At 42.4% G+C, this 22289-nt stretch overlaps 2 protein-coding genes across 8 annotated transcripts in view; one reads left to right on the top strand and one right to left on the bottom strand.

The window, feature by feature from the left end:
* Positions 1–378: 378 nt before the first annotated feature.
* LOC106612114 (ubiquitin-conjugating enzyme E2 D2) lies at positions 379–16082 on the bottom strand. Of its 2 annotated transcripts, XM_014212999.2 has the most exons (7): positions 15708–16082; positions 14191–14254; positions 12613–12644; positions 12376–12453; positions 12045–12150; positions 11703–11796; positions 5973–7058 (listed from the first exon to the last, which is right to left on the bottom strand). In XM_014212999.2, exons 1-7 carry the CDS (start codon positions 15729–15731, stop codon positions 7013–7015), a joined length of 444 nt encoding a protein of 147 aa, XP_014068474.1. In that variant the 5' UTR covers positions 15732–16082; the 3' UTR covers positions 5973–7012. The 2 variants fall into 2 exon arrangements, with proteins under 2 accessions (XP_045580070.1, XP_014068474.1); XM_045724114.1 differs by lacking the exons at positions 12376–12453; positions 12613–12644; positions 14191–14254; positions 15708–16082 and adding exons at positions 379–907; positions 1583–2522 and having other exon boundaries at positions 5343–7058.
* The window catches only part of LOC106612112 (serine/threonine-protein phosphatase 2B catalytic subunit alpha isoform), a 61349-nt gene continuing 51140 nt past the window's right edge, over positions 12081–22289 (top strand). For 2 of the 6 annotated variants that reach the window (XR_001330229.2, XR_001330230.2), the window contains exon 1: positions 17417–17824. Coding sequence is in view for 4 of the 6 variants with exons in the window: in XM_045724113.1 (XP_045580069.1) it covers positions 17776–17824 (49 nt within the window). In the remaining 2 variants the exon portion in view is untranslated. Of the gene's footprint in view, positions 12306–17416; positions 17825–18189; positions 18329–22289 lie in introns of those variants that run through there. The other 4 variants (XM_045724112.1, XM_045724113.1, XM_014212991.2 and 1 more) reach the window with 4 other exon arrangements.

Here is a 22289-nt window from a genome sequence, read left to right as displayed (position 1 = left end):
AACCTCCAAACCCCCTGCCTGTGTGAGCCGTACTCTCTGCAATCACAATATTACGGTGTGAGAGAGAATGAGTGTGTCTGCATACTGCATGATCAGGAATAAAATTGAAAAAATTGGATCAGTGTGTGAATGGGAATGAGGACATGTGTGAATGCATTGAGTGGTGGGGAGTCACGTTTTCATATATTTTGTTTGTGTAAGTTTTGGTCGTGTGTGTGTGTGTGTGTGATGTAGTGATAAGGTTCTCCACTCTGTCAGGCCATCATGCATGCCTCCCCCAAGACACACTACATAAAGCCCCATGGGAAATAGACAGGGATCAGTCAGCCCCTGAAATACACACTGACACACTGACACACTCACCCCAACACACACATAGACAGGCAGTTTCCTTGTCTTTATTCAGAAGGCAGACCGTAGAGGTGTAAGAACTACACACTAATCAGGACTTAAGTACATCTACTACTCATCATTTTATTAACCGTGACATGAATAGAAAAACAAACATCATATTAGGAACAGGTCTGTCCTTCTTGGTTTGGCTTATATGGAAACGTCCAGGTCAGAAGCTTCCATGACAAAATGTTCCAAAATGGAGTATAAAAAGGAATTACATTTTCAATTAATAAACAATACTCTGTGGTTAATGAGGTGGTTCATTTTAGACTCAACAATATGTAAATCCATTGGGTTTTCATCTTCATGTTTTTGATTGTCGAAGATACTGTACTCTCCAAGCCAATCCAACAAGGCCACCTGAATTGACTTTGGCTCTCTGGACGTACAATGTCCATGATCACATTCCAAATGGGCGGAGTCAATTCATTTGACTGGCAGTTCTTAGGGAGAGATAGGTGGAATCCTATTGTAGCCATGGAAACGCTGCTCCTGACGGAAACACCATCTTCTATGAAAGTAGAGGAGAAAGGTCAGAAGGCAGTGGTCCACTCAAAACACAAACACATGTACACAGACTATTACACCTCAAGACCATAGACAGTAACAAATGAACATAGTACTATTAAAGAGGTATACACTGAGTGTGAACACCTTCCTAATATTACGTTTCCCCCCCTCAGAACAGCCTCTATTCATCAGAGCATGGACTCTACAAGGTGTCGAACACGTTCCACAGGGATGCTGGACCATGTTGACTCCAACCACTCCCACAGTTGAGACCAGTTGGCTGGATGTCCTTTGGGTGGTGGACCATTCTTGATACACACAGAAACTGTTGAGCGTGAAAAACCCAGCAGCGCTGCGCCTGGAACTTACTACCATACTCCGTTCAAAGGCACTTAAATATTTTGTCTTGCCATTCACACACACAAAACCATGTCTCAATTGTCTCATGGCTTAAAAATCCTTCTTTAACCTGTCTCATGCCCTTCATATATATATAAAGTGGATTTAACAGGTGACATCAATAAGGGTTCATCCCCTGGATTCACCTGGTCAGTCTATGTCATGGAAATAGCACTCAGTGTATATTATTTTGGACAGCAGTTGTCAAACCTCAAATAAAGTCAGACTGCCCATTCTAATAGTGTGTATTTAGGTGTGTTTCTCCACTTCTTCTCACCTCTAACCCAGTGGCTGCCTTCTTCTTCAGCTGCTCACACTTCCTGTACTTGCAGATCTGGTGTCCAGTCTTGCGGTTGCGGCAGGCACTGCATTCTTCACAGTTCCCCATCCGTCGACATGGCACACACTCTCCGCATCGCTTCCTCTTCCTTCTCCCAGCACCCCCCCCGCCGCCAGGGGACGAGCTCTCGCCTCGCAACCTCTCCACACCCTCCCCAATGCCAGCCATTCCCATTGACCCTCCACCACCAGTCAGGAATCCCCCTCCTCCCGCTGTCAGAGCAAACAGGCCTGGGTTCAAGGAGAACCAGGAGCAGCCTAGCAGTGGCAGGAAGTCTGTCACACAACCCATGCTGTCCCCTTCAACCCTGGACCCACCTTCCACCTCCTCCCCATCCCCCCCAGCCTCCCCGGCCCCCAGCCCACCCAGAGGGCCCTGGTCCTTGGGTGTGGGGGTCAGTGTCAAGGCCCCAGCCCTCATCAGCAGCTCTGCAGCATGAGCCAAGTGAAGCCCACTGGGGGAGTCCCAGAGGTCTATGTTGGAGGAGGGGGCCCGGTGAGGCTTGGGCTGCCTGGGCTGGTTGGGCCTGTGCTGGGCTGCAGTGGGGTGGAGGAAGCCCCTGATATCCGTACTACTGGAGCTACTATGGTGGTGGGCTAATCTGTTGGTGTTGTTGAGATACTCTGAGAGGGAGCAGGGATGAGAGCGCTTCAGGCTTCGTCTTAGAGGCTCACTGAGGATCCTATTGGCTCTCTGCTGTTCCGGAGAGGAAGGGCCAGACATGTCCAGTGTATCTGCCATACTGGGTGGGGGGTTGGGAGGTGGTGGGGTAATGCCAAGGTAAGAACAGTGACAACAGTTACTGTTAGCCAATCACAACACACTGACAGCTGTTATATTCCCATGATCCTCTCTGATACCTTTATACCCTGTGGAGCTGAGCAGAGGGAGATGGAGGAGAGGGGGAAGGAGACAGAGGAGACAAAGAAAGGGGAGAGGTGGAGAAAAGAGAGATAGATGTTATTAGAGAGGCATTGGTGGATGGTTGGTTTTATTTTCAGTGAATGAAAGACAATGATGACATCGTAAGACATTGGCCTAAGCTAATTAAGGGAATAATAGCATACTAGCCTATGTTTGAGAAAGCTTGTAAAATGTGTACAAAATATAGGCTACATCTGAGGCTGATAAAACGATATGCCTTGAATAACGTGACGCTTTCTACATTTGAGTTAAGATAGACCGGGGTGTTGTTGCACCTGAGTTCCAAGGGGGACAAATCTATGCAATAATGGAATACCACAAACAAATAGCCTATTGCGCATATGCGCCAGTCAAATTTGGAGCGCGCATTTTGATTTGACTACAGTAGTTGTGATGTGAGCCATGCTTGAGAAAATACAATCTCTACCTCTAAATGCCATCGAGTTCGAATAGGATAAGAAAATACCTTTTGTCTAGACACAGTGACAGTCCGGCGTACGCGCGTGCACGACACGGTCGCAGTGGATAAATAAAATACGCTATATTTCCTCACTAAACGATAACGTTTGGGTTCGCGTGATGTAATTCTTACAATTGATAATATTGCAAAAGTATGAATAGGTCATATCTCTCTTCAATATATGATATGATATTATCACAGCCTTTCGTAATTCGTGCACCTACCAATGCGACGCGAGCTGACCGGAGCCCCACTGTCCAGTGGTTTGTCCGTGGTGCCTTCCACGAATATTGGAATAAATAAAGGGAGACAGAAAAAAATCCTAAGAAATGGTCAACTATTAGACACATCCAATCTTTATCTACAGTGATCAACCGAGAAAACGGAGCCGTAAACCATTTGTCCAGTTCGGTGGCTGCATAGGTCCTTCGCCTTTACCGTCTCGCATTCCCACCTCCTCGTCCCCGCCACTCGCTGAGCGGAACACGCAAACACACTTCATAGATTTGGGGGGCGTCACACAAAAAGCGAACTGGAGTCATGGTCATGAGACGCAGAAAATGACCCCATGACCACAATATGTCCGAACAGCGAATTCCTGTGTTCATTTCATTTCTGTGTCGTCATATAAAATGTTACAAACGCATACAGATAGACAGATAACGCCAATGTGTTCATTCTTTTGGAAATACAATTAATGACAGGAAAGGTTTTCTTATGTCTACAATAACTCTTGATTGAAATAGATCACCGTTAAGAAATTGGAAAAGGCTGTTTGGCGAATCACTTTTTGTTATGAATGAAATTCATCAGACTGGCAGGTGAGTGATTGTACGTTGTGTGTGTGTTCCTTGCAATGTCATGGTGTTGGAAGCCGGACTGTAACAAACAGGGTAGCCGCCATCAGCGTAGATGGGCCAATTTAGAGGCGCACCGGATAATCCACTCCACCTCTTGTGAGAGTCCTGTTTGGCACACATCCAGTTGTGGTGTGAGGCTGAGTGTGTGTGCGCGTAGTGTGGCCTGGGCAACAGTAAAATGGAGAGGGGGCTGCGTAATCCTCACGCCTGCTAGTGGAGCGAGAGCAGCTCCCAGCGGCTAGAGAAAATATTGCATTGTATAAGTGGGTAAAATGGCATACATCGGATCACATAAGCTGCTTTGCAGCGAGACATAAAAATCAGCACCACATAATGTCGGCCTTCTAGGGCTTCAGGAAACGAATGACAGTCAAGACTGACCACTTTGACAACGTTTATTCACAAAATACATCACGATCAAGTCAGACATATTCAGTAGAAAATGTATATGTTGGACATTAAAAAATATATATTCCTATAGGGTTTACTTTGAACAGTGGAATAGACAAGTCAGACCTGACATAAGACCAGGCCTTCATCTGTAACCTTGTAATAAAGGTCTATAAACAACACTAATTAGTCAAGTTCCGCTTTCTGAAATACTATTATGGAACCCTTCTAGACCTATAGGACAGGTCCTGTCTAAAAGGCCTATTCTTTGTGCCGTTTTTAATCCATGAAGATATGCGTACGCAGGCTATTAGTGTATCACAACACAAGAAATGTGTCTAGACTAAACGCCTCTTATTTTAAGATGTGTAAAGATAGGCAGGTCTATAGTAGCCTACTATGGTACATTACCATGGCGAATGGAATATGTATCCTAGCCACAACAGCCCCTCTCCACTGCCTGGCCCGTGGCCCCACATAACCTGCTCTATGAAATCTGAGATCGGGGCACCGCTCTGAGATCAGGGTAACGATAAGTAGCTAAATAAAAGCCGGCCACACCTTGGACTATATGAATCAGCGACTATCTGTAACGGGATTAAAGGCCAGGGGGTTTAGCGCGCCCACTGCCGTGCCAAGCGCAATCACATGGCGCGCTCTTAAGGATATGAAAACAGTCGGGCTGGTCAAGGATTTGCAGAACAAATACTTTAGAACACAATGGCCACACATAAGCCTGAGCTGACTGTTGGTAAGGTTGTCCTACTTGAGGATACAACCTGGTTAAATTGATTGGTAAGTGTCCACTGTCCTGGCGAATGTATTTATGGCTCCTCTCAACAGGTTGCTTTCAGGTGTAATTGGGTGAAGTGGGCTAGTGAATGTAGTAAACAATTACAATTTCCTTATATCTCGGCTACATAACTTCAGTTGTGCTTACAGTGAGTGAAGGTGTGGCTAAGTATGGCGAGTGTTTTGAATTGATCAAATGTTCACATGGGTATTCCTAACGTTCACTTAATTCAGACATTAACTTGGAGAATTATAAAATAAATTGCTTTACCTTTATATATCTGGAATCCATGATTTTCAAATACTACTGGGATTGACATTTGCAACGATGGAAGTTGAGGTAACGGTAAACCTGGGGGGTTGCATCCTGTCCGTTGGCCGGTGAGATGTTCTGATCCCGCGCACCAAGGTCAGTCAGAATACATCTGAATACGGTCTTTTATGACAGACTGGACCAGTCCAGACTGAGCGACGTCACTGGTGCGATGACCAATCAATCCAATCATCAAAAATGGTTACAAGGTAACTAACTGTCGGTTGTCAATCGGACATAAATGAGATGTTTTGGGATAAAAACAGTAAGCTACTACATAAGTAGAATTTGATCTGAAAAACTGGGTAATTATAAAAACGATCAAACTTATTTATCACCTTTTCAACCTATGTGCAATCTATTATTAAAGATGTGATTCGATGTATTGAGAGGCAGATATTTGTAAGGCCAGTGGTAGAGTAACGTTTTATAGCATTTAAGTGCAATTCCCCAGAGCCAAGGTTTTAGGTTATTTACATTTTAGAGGAACCCTTAAATCTGCTTTTTCCACCTTTTGAACTTCACTGAGGAAAACAGAGGCGAAAGCAGTAGTTGAACAACATGTCTTCCATCCATCTCTCCAGCCAGTGATGTTTCAAACTCAAGTGGACGCTTGAGTCATGGTTTTTATTACACAGTTTAATCAACACACAAAGCTCAAAGAGCCTCTCAGGTAATTCAATATACAGAGTTTGTGTGAGGAGCATTTTTGTCCTCACACCCAGAGCCCAAGCCAGCCCCACCGCCTGAAGATGTTGTTAGCCTCCAATTTCAACAATAGCAAAAATACAACCTAAGCGTTATAGGGAAATAATAAAACACAGGATAAACTAAGAAAACTTTCTTTAAATACCTGGTCCAAAACCTCCAGTTTGTGAATGTAATGAAGGTGGTGGTCTTCGCAAAAGGGGGTTTGGGGGGGGGGGCAGAAACAATCTTGGTTTATGGCAATGGTGGGGGACAGTGGGTCAATTAAAGTCCTTTCATATAATTCAAGAGAAGACCAGAAGGCCATACACCTTTTCCATTTTATAGCCTGCTATGATTTTTAAATAATTCCTTTGTAGATTTTATACAAAATACATGAGTGCCCTCAACTCAACATGTGAAACGCTTTCCTGAAATCATGTCTATATAGCTGGGATATCAGGAGACAAAACAAGGTATAGAGTGTAAAAATCCTTCCATTTTAGACCCCCCCCCTCCCCACCAAAAAAAAAAGAAAGAACAGTCCCCTAGTCATACAGATGATAAGGAATGCTTTTAGAGTCAAGAACATTTGGAGTGAGGGCGCAGGCAGGGCCCTATGGAAACATCAGGGGGCAGAGTAGCCCAGCCTGCATCAGAGATATGACCAGGAATGAGGGGAGCGCAAGGGGCAAGGAGGGGGTATGATTGCAGTTTGAGAATATGTACACCATGGCTGCCAGGTTAAGTGGGGTGGAGAATTGGTCGTAAAGGGAGGGATGAAAGGGCAGGAAAGAGGGAGGTGCTCTGGTTAAGGGGAGGCGTGGCTCAAAGAAAGCACTCCAATGGAAACCAACAAGATCCGTTTTAACTTCTCTTTACTTTCAAAGCTCCCCTAACCTTAGTTGTACAGGTGGTTTCGCCATGATTCTACTCCAACACTACATTGCATACTTTTGTGTCCATTCCCGAGCTATTCTGTTGTACCTGGAAGCAAAGAGAAAGAGTGTGAGTTTCTGGTTCATGAATAGAGTAAGTGTTCAGATTAACACACTGAACAAAAATATAAACGCAACATGTAAAGTGTTGGTCCCATGTTTCATGAGCTGAAATAAAATATCCCAGAAATGTTTCATAAGAACAAAATATTTAATTCTCTAAAATGTGGTGCACAAAATTGTTTATGTCCTTGTTAGTGAGCATTTCTCCTTTGCCAAGTTAATCCATCCACCTGACAGGTGTGGCATATGAAGAAGCTGATTAAACAGCATGATCATTACACAGGTGGAACTTGTGCTGGGGTTAACAAAAGGCCACTAAAATGTGCAGTTGTGTCTAGAGGTCGACCGATTATGATTTTTCAACACCGATACCGATTATTGGAGGACCCCCAAAAACCGGTACCGATTAATCGGCCGATTTTTAAAATGTATTTGTAATAATGACAATTACAACAATTCTGAATGAACACTTATTTTAACTTAATATAATACATCAATAAAATCAATTTAGCCTCAAATAAATAATGAAACATGTTCAATTTGGTTTAAATAATGCAAAAACAAAGTGTTGGAGAAGAAAGTAAAAGTGCAATATGTGCCATGTAAAAAAGCTAACGTTTAAGTTCCTTGCTCAGAACATGAGAACATATGAAAGCTGGTGGTTCCTTTTAACATGAGACTTCAATATTCCCAGGTAAGAAGTTTTAGGTTGTAGTTATTATAGGAATTATATAACTATTTCTCTCTATACGATTTGTATTTCATATAGCTTTGACTATTGGATGTTCTTATAGGCACTTCAGTATTGCCAGTGTAACGGTATAGCTTCCGTCCCTCTCCTCGCTCCTACCTGGGCTCGAACCAGGAAAACATCGACAACAGCTACCCTTGAAGCAGCGTCACCCATGTAGAGCAAGGGGAACAACTACTCCAAGTCTCAGAGCGAGTGACGTTTGAAACGCTATTAGCGCACACCCCGCTAACTAGCTAGCCATTTCACATCGGTTACACCAGCCTAATCTTGGGAGTTGAAAGGCTTGAAGTCATAAACAGCGCAATGCTTGAAGCACAGCGAAGAGCTGCTGGCAAAATGCACGAAAGTGCTGTTTGAATGAATGCTTACGAGCCTGCTGCTGCCTACCACCGCTCAGTCAGACTGCTCTATCAAATCAGACTTAATTATAATATAATAAACACAGAGAAATACGAGCCTTAGGTCATTAATATTGTCGAATCCGGAAACTATCATCTCGAAAACAAAAAGTTTTTTCTTTCAGTGAAATACGGAACCGTTCCGTATTTTATTTAATGGGTGGCATCCCTAAGTCTAAATATTCCTGTTACATTACACAACCTTCAATGTTATGTCATAATTACGTAAAATTCTGGCAAATTAGTTCGCAATGAGCCAGGAGGCCCAAACTGTTGCATATACCCTGACTCTGCATGCAATGAACGCAAGAGAAGTGACACAATTTCACCTGGTTAATATTGCCTGCTAACCTGGATTTCTTTTAGCTAAATACGCAGGTTTAAAAATATTTATTCTGTGTATTGATTTTAAGAAAGGCATTGATGTTTATGGTTAGGTACAGTCGTGCAACGATTGTGCTTTTTTTTCGCAAATGCGGCTTTTGTTAAATCATCCTCCGTTTGGCGAAGTCGGCTGTCTTTGTTAGGAAGAAATAGTCTTCACAGTTCGCAACGAGCCAGGCGGCTCAAACTGCTGCATATACCCTGACTCTGTTGCAAGAGAAGTGACACATTTTCCCAAGTTAAAAGAAATTCATGTTAGCAGGCAATATTAACTAAATATACAAGTTAAAAAATATATACTTGTGTATTGATTTTAACCTGTTTGGGCTAGGGGGCAGTATTGAGAATTTTGGAAAAAATATGTGCCCATTTTTAACTGCCTTCTACACCAACTCAGAAGCTAGAATATGCATATTATTGTTCAGGTTTGGATAGAAAACACCCTAAAGTTTATAAAACTGTTTGAATGGTGTCTGTGAGTATAACAGAACTCCTATGGCAGGCAAAAACCTGACAAGGTTTCATGCAGGAAGTGGCCTGTCTGACAAGGAGTCGTGCGTCTTGCATCTGTTTATTGAAAAGTAAGCATCTTAGCTGTAACGTGACAATTCCCAGGGCTCCAATAGGCTCTCAGGACGCGGGAAAATCATGAAGGTTGACGAGGCAGCCTCAGGCTGAAACAGATTATCATCTTATTCAAGTGTCCCATTAGGTGACAATGGAGTGAGGCGCGTGCGCGATTAGCCCCCGTGGAGTATTTTAATTCGGCTGTTTAGTTTATTGCAGATTCCCGGTCGGAATATTATCGCTTTTCTACGAGATAAATGGCATAAAAATTGGTTTTAAACAGCGGTTGACTTGCTTCGAAGTACGGTAATGGAATATTTAGACATTTTTTGTCACGCCATGCGCTATGCTCGTGACCGTGGATTACCATTCTGATAGTGTCTAGAACTCACGAACAAAACGGCGCTGTTTGGATATAATGATGGATTATTTGGGACCAAACCTACATTTGTTATTGAAGAAGTCCTGGGACTGCATTCTGACGAAGAACAAGAAAGGTAAGAACATTTTTCTTATAGGAAATGTGATTTTGGTGAAGGCTGAACTGCGTGGGTGTCTAAATAACTAGCCCTGTGATGCCGGGCTATGTACTTAGAATATTGCAAAATGTGCTTCATCCGAAAAGCTATTTTAAAATCGGACATATCGAGTGCATAGAGGAGTAATGTATCTATAATTCTTAAAATAATTGTTATGCTTTTTGTGAACGTTTATCGTGAGTAATTTAGCAAACTGTTAGTAAATTCCCCGGAAGTTTGCGGGGGGTATGCTAGTTCTGAACGTCACATGCTAATGTAAAAAGCTGGTTTTTGATATAAATATGAACTTGATTGAACAAAACATGCATGTATTGTATAACATAATGTCCTAGGGTTGTCATCTGATGAAGATCATCAAAGGTGAGTGCTGCATTTAGCTGTCTTCTGGGTTTTGGTGACATTATATGCTGGCTTGAAAAATGGGTGTCTGATTATTTATGGCTTGGTACTCTGCTGACATAATCTAATGTTTTGCTTTCGTTGTAAAGCCTTTTTGAAATCGGACAGTGTGGTTAGATTAACGAGAGTCTTGTCTTTAAATAGCTGTAAAATAGTCATATGTTTGAGAAATTGAAGTAATAGCATTTCAAAGGTTTTGAAAATCGCGCCACAGGATTCAACTGGCTGTTACGTAGGTGGGACGAATTCGTCCCGCCTAGCCCAGAGAGGTTAAGAAAGGCATTGACGTTTACGGTTGGAGCAACGTGTACCTAAGCGATTATATGCAACGCAGGACAGGCTAGATAAACTAGTATTATCGTCAACCATGTGTAGTTAACTAGTGATTATGATTGATTGATTGTTTTTTATAAGATAAGTTTAATGCTAGCTAGCAACTTACCTTGGCTTCTTACTGCATTCGCGTAACAGGCTGGCTCCTCGTGGAGTGCAATGTAAAGCAGGTGGTTAGAGCGTTGGACTAGTTAACCATAAGGTTGCGAGATTGAATCCCCGAGCTGACAAAGTAAAAATCTGTCGTTCTGCCCCTGAACAAGGCAGTTAACCCACCGTTCCTAGGCCATCATTGAAAATAAGAATGTGTTCTTAACTGACTTGCCTAGTTAAATAAAGCTGAAAAACAAAAAAACGGCCAAATTGGCATAAAAAAAATACCGATTTCCGATTGTTATGAAATCGGCCCTAATTAAATCGCCCATTCCGATTAATCGGTCGACCTCTAGTTGTGTCACACAATGCCACAGATGTCTCAAATTGAGGGAGCGTGCAATTGGCATGCTGACTGCAGGCATAAGCTACGGACAACGAACAGAATTGCATTTTATCGATGGCAATTTGAATGCAGAGATACCGTGACGAGATCCTGAGGCCCTTTGTCGTGCCATTCATCCGCCGCCATCACCTAATGTTTCAGCATGATAATGCACAACCCCATGTCCAAGAATCTGTACACAATTCCTGGAAGCGGAACATTTCCCAGTTCTTCCATAGCCTGCCTACTCAGACATGTCACCCATTGAGCATGTTTGGGATGCTCTGGATCGCCATGTATAACAACGTGTCCCAGTTCCAGTCCAATATCTAGCAACTTCGCACACCCATTTAAGAGGAGTGGGACAAACAACTCTATGCAAAGGAGAAGTGTCGCGCTGCATGAGGCAAATGGTGGGCACACCAGATACCGACTGGTTCTGATCCACGCCCCTACCTTTTTTTGAAGGTATCTGTGACCAGATGATAACTGTATACCCAGTCATGTGAAATCCATATAGTAGAGCCTAATTTATTTATTTTGATTGACTGATTTTCTTATATGAACTGTAACTCAGTAAAAATCTTTGCAAATGTTGCATTTATATTTTTGTTCAGTGTATATATAAGCAAACATATTCAACAGTTGCAGCATACAGACCCAGAGGATTATCTAAAGGATCTAACAAGATCATCCTGTTTAACCACTGACTCAAGAGCTTGTATGACATCCTATAGTACACCTTCATCTGAAGCAAGATAGTTAGTTAGTTACTCACTTTTCCCTGTCCGTCTTGTAGATGCGGGCGATCTCCGGTACTAAGGGGTCGTCCGGGTTTGGGTCGCACAGCAGAGAGCAGATTGACAGGAGAACTAAGGGAAGGTTCGATGTTAATGGTTCAGCTTAGGACAGAGGTAAGGAGAGCTGAACTTAAATGAGTTAGGCAGTTACTGTGACAAAACAGACAAACAACAGGAAGTTCAGTCAGTCACTCAGATACCCCACCAGACACAGGTTCCAAAACAAACAGCAAAGAGGACATATTCATATTTTTCAGTCTTAGTAACATAAAAACAACGTTTTTTTTCTTCTTTCATCTACTCTGTAGTGTACGGTGTACCTTTGGAGATTGTTAGGGCGGGAGACCACTGTGATCGCAGGATGTCGAGACAGATGCTGCCGTTGCTGTTGATATTTGGGTGGTAGATTCTTGTGGTAAACGCAACCTGCACACAGAGAAACAAACAGAACGGACACGGTTGAGTTAAGAGGAGGAAGAAAGAACTAAATGGATGACAGGTACAGAAAAGGAGCATCATGAAATGACGCAGTTACAGCCATCACAGAGAAAAGATGCAGAAACAAATGCATGTTTGTGCAGGTGTGTATGAGAAACTACGATAAGTGGATGTTCTGTCATTTCAGTGTGTGTACACACATTTCTGTCTCACCTTTGGCGGTTTGAAGGGGTAGTCTGTGGGAAAGTGAATGGTCAGGAAGAATACCCCACCCTGATAAGGACTGTCATTCTGTTAGAGAGAGCAGAATATTCAGCACTATTAGTATCAAGTCAATCTTAGCTGAGTTGAACAGGTCTTTAGTATAATTTAATCATGGAGAGAAACACTGTCCTATACAACATTATATAAGCTAATATTTATGGTAGCGTGACTGTTGTCAGTACTTACAGGTCCCATTATTGTGGCTTGCCAGTGAAACACTGAAAAACAGAGAAGTGAAACCACCAGATGTAGTCAGTCAGAGTAGCGAGAGGGAGTAGGAAGGCTGAGGCAAAGCCTAGGATGGGGCTGGATACTCATTCTAGAAGATTTATTATACAATTCCAGCAGTATAAAAAATTGATTGACACAATATCATGAATGATGTCAGTGCAGTAGTTAAGCAAATGGATATTTGAATTCAAGCAAATGTTATATTGCTGACGTAATCCATCCTAAAAACTCAGGGGAGTGGCTGAATGCCATCTAAAGATAAGAATGAATGCAAAGCTCTCAACTAAAAGAACTAACTAGAACATTACAACATTTTAAACAAAGGCACCATTACCACCCTGAGCTAAAATGCAGAAATGTGAGAAAATCTATAAGGAATAAGAGAACATCCAAGGTTAGAACCATTAGACAACCATTCTCTTGGAAAGACCCAGGTTGCTCTACTCTAGCCTATCTGGGATGTTATATAAGCCAAAAATAAGTTGTGGACAAGGGTGACAAAGCTAAAATTTGTCATATTTTCGAGCTGAGCACATCACAGAGGGCACAGGGCAGGGGTAGTATACCAGATCCGATGGTTGCCGGAGAGTTCTTGAGAGCTAGTGATTCTCAAGTAGGCAGACAAAAAAAGTGGAATAATTTCATTCGAGACAACACTGGTACAATAAGCCAATTTGTTTCATCACTGTGTTCCCTGATAAGACATATCATTTAGCAGCAATTTGACATATCAGATGGCATTTGACACTTGTCTGAGTGAACCACTCAGTTTGTTAATGGCTTTGAACTTTATATCTTCTTATAATCAACAAGCAGTCTGACAGTAATTACTATGCATCTTAGACAATGATTTGACTAAAAGAGGGACTTGAGAAGTATGTTCAGTGATGCTCTCAAATATGCTTGATAGAAGGGGTTGTTGCAGTGGTCATGTTCACAAACTGGGAGTTCATTCCACACAATAAGCTAAATAAATCTCATTGTAAATTGCTTATTTTCTTTGTTGTTTGTAAGATACAAGGAAAAATGTTCAATCCGTCCAATCAATTAACATAATCTAGTATCAATGGTGTCCAGGTATGGTAAGGCAGTTACAGAGTGACATGCTGCTCCTGGCTATGATGGACATCTTACCTCACCTACCTTAATGTAACCATAGAACAATTGGTAAGTCAGCACAGACTTCCTGGTACCTGACCCAATACCAAAAGCGAAACTGATTTAAAGGGAAGGCATTTCACTGAGCCTGTAGATTCTAGAACAAACATGTGGCATCAAGGTAATCATTTTGAGATGAGCAGTCCAGATACTCTGTGGTTCTGGTTGGTTGAGAGATTTTACTGATAAACCAGACTGCACAAGACTCACCACATTTTAGAATAATTATGGATTATCTGCATCTAGCCTACTTTTTATTTTATTTTATTACACAAATCATGTGGAGAGCAGGAAGCCTAAAATGTTGAACAGGATGTCAGAACAAAAGCGATAACTGACATGTATTGTTGGGTTGCCTGATGACGAGCTACTTACTGTCATCTCCTACTGGTCCTGCAGAACACTGGGCTGGTGGGTCCCGTGCCAAGTCATTCAACTCCTGAGAGACGAGAATACAAGCGGTTAGCAATACTAGTTGAATGCATTTGTCTGCAAAGGGGCAGCCAAATATTCATCATGTCAATCACATTCTATTAATCTATTTAACAATCCAATACCGTTACAATTACATTTATATCACTTAGCAGAGGCTCCAGAGCAACTTACAATTAGGGTTAAATGCCTTTATCAACAGATTCTTCAACCTAGTCAGCTCAGTGATTTGAACCATCGACCTTTCGGTTACTGGCCCAATGCTCTTAACCACTAGGCTACCTGCCTAACACAGACAAATCATGTATTCACTAGTAATGTGACACCAGAGTTTAGAACGATACAAAGCTGGTAACAAGACTTCACCTACAAACTGTCAAACATTGTTAGATTTAACTGCCTGATCACAGCTTCATTCTACTGTGCTTTAGTAATCGAAACTTAACTAAAAAAGTTGGATAACAATATAAATATTTTCCCAAGCAACACACATGACAACCTGAGATCATAACCATGATATGAGTTAAGTCAACGTCATGGAAGCTACTACTGGGATTGCCTGGTACCTACTTGGCTTGCCATCTTTTGTCAACATGACTACCAAAAGTAATGAATCCGTATATTTAGCTGGTTAACAATGCCCAAATGTTAGCCAACTGCCACGCATTCTGGTTGATCACTATTATGAGTGAAGATATTAACGTGTAAAAAAAGGCCCATCTGATGATATATTTAGCTAATATCCAATTTACATGTTAGCGAGCTAGTTCCATTATGTAGTTAGCTGACATGAGGAAAAAATAAATAAAATACACACCTCATCTTATCTGGACAATTAGTTAACGCTACTCGGGGCCCAGTTTGACACTAATATGTCAAATTACAGCGGAGTGGAAGGCTAGAAAACGGTTTTAGCTAGTTAGTTAGGGCAAAATATTCCCAGCCATAACCTAGCAAGTTATCACCTAATTAGGTAGCTAGCTAAGTGAATACTGAATTTGTGGGACAAACAAATATATTTAGCTGGCTAGTTACTGACTAGCAAGCTAACTAACGTAGCCAACTGCATTAGCAGTGTTAGCTAGCAAATTACAGAAGCGTTAGCTGGCTAACGACTATTATGTAAACCAGTTATTTTGGATTCTAAATATGTAACACACTAATCTCCTCTGGATAAAGATAACATTACTAGCCAAGTTAACGTTAGATAGCTAACGTTAATTGGCAAACTGGTAGTAAAAGGTGCAGGGCCCAAAATGTGGATCGAACACCGAAAGAGGCGCATTGGTTGACGCCGTCAGCCCTGCATTAGCCGTACCTCCGTGGGTAACAAGCTTTAAAAAGCACAACATTTAATACCGACATCATTCAGGTGACACATATAACAGACAAAATTCAAATATATCACTTATTTATTGTAACTGCGAAACATTGGGCCTTGTCGTTGACTTCCTTCTTACCTTGTGAATTCTTTTAAGAGCCATTGTATTGTGCTAGCGCTGCCGTCACCGAAAACGTGTTATACTCGATTAAAATGGCGGTTCCGGTCTCTATCCGGAAGGAAATTCTTCGAAATATATCTCAAATAATACCTTAGTCTAATACTCAAATCACCGATTGCTATCAAAATGGGCACACCGATATAATTTTCTGGCTAAACTGAGAGACACTAGGGGTAGAACCACCTTCCTTCCTCCTGCTGCTGCAGCCGCTACCAAACCACTCACTCTGCGCTGTTTGTAGGAACCCTTCCGCCTACATGCGCATCCATCGCTGATGTTTCAGCACCATAGATTGCGCGCCGACAACATAGCGGTGCAATTGACGTCATTTCGGCTCCCGACAAGCGACAGGATATGAATAGTTCGCATGAATGATTCGAGCCAAAATGGCTTTCAAGCATATATTTTTCACTGTTGCGAGCTCATGAGAGAGCCTAGCAAATGGTTTAAAACATCTAGCAGCAAATTAGTTGCAATAGAAAGGGGTTGGACACACCACAATCAGGAAATCGTTTACAAAATATGATTTATGATTATGTATATGAGTTATTACACGACATTTATACGGGACAGTTAAATATTAAGCGCGGAGGGATATAAGGACTATTCGAGGTTCTTATCGCGAGAATGTAGTGCCACTGTACAGAATAAATTGAGCAGTGAGAACTCTACTTCACCCTAAATATAATTTTACAGAGTATAAATAGGAGGTCAAATATTTAGCATTTAGCTCTTTACTAATGCACTGTTTTGTGTCTGTTTTGACATATCGTTAATTCATTTTTCACATTATATATCTTGACATATGTGGAAAGCAGCATAATAATACTAATAATGAAAATAAGATAATATGGCTAAAGAATAAAGTAATAACAGATAATGGTCCTCTTATTCATGTTCATGCTCTATACTCAAATGCTTTATATGCCGTTGTAAACTGGGTGGTTTGAGCCCTGAATGCTGATTGGCTGAATGCCGTGATATATTTAAGCAATAAGGCACGAGGGGGGTGTGGTACTGTATATGGCCAATATACCAAGGCTAAGGTCTGATAAAAATGATTTGTACTGTTCTAATTAACTTGGTAACCAGTTTAGAATAGCAATAAACCAGGTTTTAAGTTTTTAAAAAGAGGGTGTGCACTACCAGGCAGGCACTACCCCCCTGTGCCATAAATGTTCAGACCTCTTGGTATAGAGGACAGGTGTAGTGCACTTTGTGTAGCCTAGGCTACTGAGAAGCTACTGCTATTTATGATGGAACATAACTTTTTCTTATAAAAACTAAACAAAATGTTGTTATATACAAAGGCCTGTTTGCAATGACATGTACTAGTGTGTATTCTCACACAAAAGGCCACTGCAGAGGACAGGCTATGATATGTATTGTTAGGCCTATATGTTGCGTTCCCTAAACCTGATACCCTTTACAAATAGATGGGTAATAATAATAATGAATGCTTCCACAATAATGAATGCTCTTATCTAAGCTTTGAGGCAGATCCCCCATAGGGCCAGATCCCCTATAATAACATAAATAAACCATTATTATTGTTATGAACACACACAGACACACGCACACCAGTAATAACACCATATCGGGGGCTAGTTGATATGCGGAAAGGGGGAAGACCCGCATTAGAACCTCCACCGGATGGCGGTATGAGGCAGTCCCTGTATGAATGTGTGCGTGGGAGTTCCTCCTTTCGCCATTCCGGGGTGTCGCCACACCACGGAGAGTACTGAGGGAGTCCTGCGAAGAGACCGCCTAGTCCCCTCCAGGCCTCTTCACACCTCTCCACACCTTCATCCAGCCACACACGGTGCCCCGGCATGCCCCAGAAGACAGGTATCCGCTCATTATTCCCTCAGAGAACCGCCGCAGACCTCCCCAGCAACCCTGTTTGAAAGATTACGGGGACACCGAGGGATGCTACTGCAGCAAACGTTCCCCGCACCGCGAAAATTCTCGACGTCTGCCCGAGGAACAGAAACATTTGGTTGGCCCTTGACCGAAGCCCCTGAGGATGTCCGACAGCGGTGCGAACATGAACTCCGACGATCGGCCGGTTAAAAGTACGCACAATTATATAATGATGCTTAGGCCTATGCGTTATTGTTTTGGGCATTGGCTTTGCATTGGCTGCAAACATGGCTGCACTAATGTCGATATGTGATTGCATGTGTGTGCGTACCCTTGTTATTTTCCCCCAATAAAACAACAACAACACTTTAGGCTATTGGATGGTGAGTCACTGATGAAAATGCAACATTGTCGAGTTATTGATGCCAGTGATTGATGATTAACAGAAACTAAAATATGTTTTAGGCTCTGAATCCCGAGAGGATGATGTGACCTGTGCACTGTATGGAAATACCCCCTTATTTTGTATTATGGGGATGTCTCTCGGCGCGCACTGAGTGACATGGTGATGCTGCATGAGCCGCGCCTGGTGGTGGGTACATGTACTGTTCAGAGTCCTAGTCAGAATACCCGAGAGCGAGAGAGAGAGATTAGCGTCTCTTTCCAATGAAACATTTCTGGCAGTTTGACGATGACAGCTAAAGGAAGACTCAAAGGTAAAATGATAATTGTTTACATTGTGTGTTTTTCTTCATTTAGGGATCAAAGGGATTTATGTAGGCTATTAGGTGTTAATTAAATTGGTAGGTGTTACAAGTTATGAACGGAAACTTGGAAGTAACGATGTGAATATAATATGTTTTGGGACTTGCCATAGGCGACCCTGAACACGTTATGTTGAGGTCCCCTGCGTTGGTCTTATCGGAGTGTTCATAGCCATGACACTGCCTGCTGTGAGAGCTCTATAACTTGTCCTACATTGTCGATATCTAGATGTATTTTTAGATAGCCACATTTCACTCACATCGCCAGGCAATTGATTCGTTTGGTTGTTAGGATGCAACTTGCGAGGTAGAAGAGACTCGATTCGGTTCCATATGGCTTTAATATGGGAGCTCATAATGTCATCCATCCTGCACCAATGGTTGTGTTCTTATTTTTGTGAGTTTGAAAAGTAATATGGTCATATGTCGCTTTATTTACTTTTCTCAGTGCTCCCTCGCGCCAAATTATGCCTAAAGAAATGATGTGCATCTGCACAAATTGTGTGTTTAAGGACTCACTTCCTTCCATATCCTATATTTATAAGCGTCCCCAGATTCTTCTTCTGTCTCACTGACAGCCAAATGAGACAAAATGGAGTTTCGGAATGCTTAGTTGCGTATCAGCATATTGTAACCTATTGCCTTCATCAAGGCAGCATATAATGCTGTTATTGCATAATTGGATTATGGAATATTTAATGTGTTTATGAACAACGGCTTTTATGCGTGGGCGGCATCAGACGAGGTGATGGAGGTTCAGCGAACCTTGTTACACCGTTTCCGCACAGATTGTCATGTTTATTGGGATCACAACAACCCTGGCAGTGTGTGCACTGTGCACAAAATCACATGCTTTTTCTTCAACTGGGAGATTGTCGCGGGTTTCTGGTGTGGAAGAAAAAGGGGACGCGGGCTGATAGACACTCGGGCGGGAAAACCCGGGTTTTCCGTGTCGGGTGCGTTTGGCGCGTGCGTTTCGCAGAGTGTACGCACATGTGGCCGCGCGTGCACATAAATGTGCATGTTTGTGTGCGTGTGTGTGTGTCTGTGTCTTGGAACGCAGCTGGGCTATATTACTCAGCTGCAATAGTGAACTAAACACAGTCTGACTCTGCACACCATGTGTCAGAGAGACACGTTAAAAGCATCACAGTGAGAGACAACATTTTATATGAGAGGAGTGAGCCAAGAGAGGAGGAGAGCATGTGTGTAGGGCAGGCCTATAGTGAAACGAACACAGTATATAGGCACTATACAGGAGCCCAGACAGTTGGTTTGTTACATCCAGAGGTCGGTGTGTGTAGGCTACTGTAGATGGATTCGGAGAGCGTGGGATAGGACAGAGGGATGAGGAAGATTTGGGAGAGAGAGAGAGCAGCACATTGAGCACAGCACACAGGCAGGCGAATGGAAGCACTGGATCAGGACTGAGTGTGGACAAGGTGAGGAAAGGAAAGAGAGAATGTGACAAGCACATGGAGGAGGTGAAGTAGATGAGAAGCGAGAGAGAAAGATGGAAAGATTACATGATGTCGGCTGATGGACAGACAGAATCCCACAAGGTTATTGGATCTTCTGATCCCATTGACTATATCCAGTCTAATGGCTCATACATGCAAACCATTCTCACCTGATTTTATACAATCCAGTGATCTTCAGTCCTGGGGATCCATATGAGGTGCATGATTTTATTCCAGCCAATCACTAACACTATGATTCAACTAATCAACTATCATCAAAGCCCAAGAGAAGGCATGCCTGTTGACATTTTGAGGAGGCAGGGAAAGGACAGGAGGTTAGGACACAAGGAATCGAGGAGTACATATTCAAAAAGAGACAGATTGACCATTCCTAACCAACCATTGATAATTACTGTACTTCCTGGTATCTTTCCATGGCCACACTAGCGCTCTACTCAAGGCCCACTTTCTGAGCAAAGTTGCTACTAAACCAGCAGTTTTATTTCTCTAGTGACTCATGCAATCTCTTGCAAATGGTGCTTCAAGTTGATAGGCTAGTACATTAGAGCGTTTTCAGGCTAAGCGATTGAGCTTTTCATAGCTGTATACCATTCAGAGAACAGAAGCAGTCCTCAGAGATTGTTGTTAGGTGTTTTATTAGGATCCCATTAGCTGGTGGATTAGCAGTAACTACTCTTCCTGGGGTCCACACACAACATAAAACAGAATGTAATACAGAACATTAATAGACAAGAACAGCTTCAGGACAGAACTAAATACATTTAAAGCTAGAATCCTTAGTTGCTACATCAATTTTTGGATTTATAAATGAATGATACATATCCATTGATTCTTGAAGAATATAACTTGTAAATGCCCCATCAGCTTAGTTGAACTGTCGTACTCCACCAGAACCCAAAATATAAGCTTGTTTCACTCCAATGTTTGTAAACAATGTAAATATTAACAGACACTAAATAGCCTCAAAACATGATTATATGATTATAGAATTTTGATACAGTACCATGGATGGTCAGTCCTTTCGTCTATGGATTTGAGACTGGTTCCATTTCTCCATTTCTCCTCAGATTCTTACCAAAACAAAGGCTCCGTTTTGTTATTGTTTCAATTAAGGATTCTAGCTTTAAAATAAGAAAATATACATTTTAAAAAAGGTCCTGTAATGGAGAAAAACACCCTGCAGCCTTACTTGGGTGGCAGGTAGCCTAGCGGTTAAGCGTGTTGGGCCAGTAACTGGAAGGTTGCTGTTTCGATTCCCTGAGCTGACTAGGTGAAAAGTCTGGCAATGTGCCCTTGCACAAGGCTCTTAACCCTAATGGTTTCTGGATAAGAATGTCTGCTGTGAAGGACTAAAATGATTGGATAAGACCATTATTCAGCACTGTCAGATCAGTGATCTGTAATGAGGTAGGAAGGAAGGAAATAAAGATAGAAGGAGGAAAGGAAAGAAGGATGAATGGATTTTTTGTTAATGAATACAAACATGCACACACACACACACACACACATGCACAAATGCGTACACACAAACACATCCACACACACAAACATTCACACCGCTTCTGGCATGGCTCGGGCACTACTTTTCTTCTGGAGTCCCATGTTGTCCTATGTGGTACCCTTGCGCCCTGTGGATGTGTGGATGTGTGTGTGTGGATGTGTGTGTGTGTGGATGTGTGGATGTGTGTGTGTGTGGATGTGTGTGTGTGTGTGTGGATGTGAATGTGTGTGTGTCGATGTGGATGTGTGTGTGTGTGTGTTGATGTGTGTGTGGGTGTGTGGAACTGTGTGTATGTGGATGTGTGTGTGGATGTGTGTGTGTATGTGGATGTGTGTGTGGATGTGTGGATGTGTGTGTGGATGTGGATGAGTGTGTGTGTATGGATGTGTGTGTATGTGTGTGTGTTGATGTGTGTGTGGGTGTGTGGAACTGTGTGTATGTGGATGTGTGTGTGTGTGGATGTGAATGTGTGTGTGTCGATGTGGATGTGTGTGTGTGTGTGTGGATGTGTGTGTGTGTGTGTGTTGATGTGTGTGTGGGTGTGTGGAACTGTGTGTATGTGGATGTGTGTGTGTGTGGATGTGAATGTGTGTGTGTCGATGTGGATGTGTGTGTGTGTGTGTGTGTGTGTGTGTGTGTGTGTGTGTGATGTGTGTGTGTATGTGGATGTGTGGATGTGTGTGTGGATGTGGATGAGTGTGCGTGTGTGGATGTGTGTGCGTGTGTGTACAGTAAGTATATTTGTGTGTGTGAGGGGGGCTTTGTGTGAGCGTACCTTGAAAGTTTTCTCTCAGTCCTGTACTATGGCAGGACAGAGTATTTATAGCCCTTTAGAGAGACAGAGGGAGAGAGAGAGAGCTAGAGGTAGAGAGAGAAGCGGAGAGAGAGGGAGAGAAGGAGGGAGAGAGGTAGAGAGTGAGAGAGGGATTGT

The sequence above is a fragment of the Salmo salar genome, chromosome ssa09, assembly GCF_905237065.1.
Source record: "Salmo salar chromosome ssa09, Ssal_v3.1, whole genome shotgun sequence".
NCBI classification, from domain to species: Eukaryota; Metazoa; Chordata; class Actinopteri; order Salmoniformes; family Salmonidae; genus Salmo; species Salmo salar.
The sequence above is the reverse complement of the archived record's forward strand: the minus strand, read 5'-3'. Positions and strand labels throughout refer to the sequence as shown.

Bases quoted from the DNA above. Each gene is read 5' to 3' on its own strand.
- LOC106612114 (XM_045724114.1), bottom strand. From the start codon at position 2,386: ATGGCAGATACACTGGACATGTCTGGCCCTTCCTCTCCGGAACAGCAG. The intron at 908-1,582 runs GTGAGAAGAAGT...CTACTTTCATAG, and splicing joins AGGCAGCCACTGGGTTAGAG to AAGATGGTGTTTCCGTCAGG.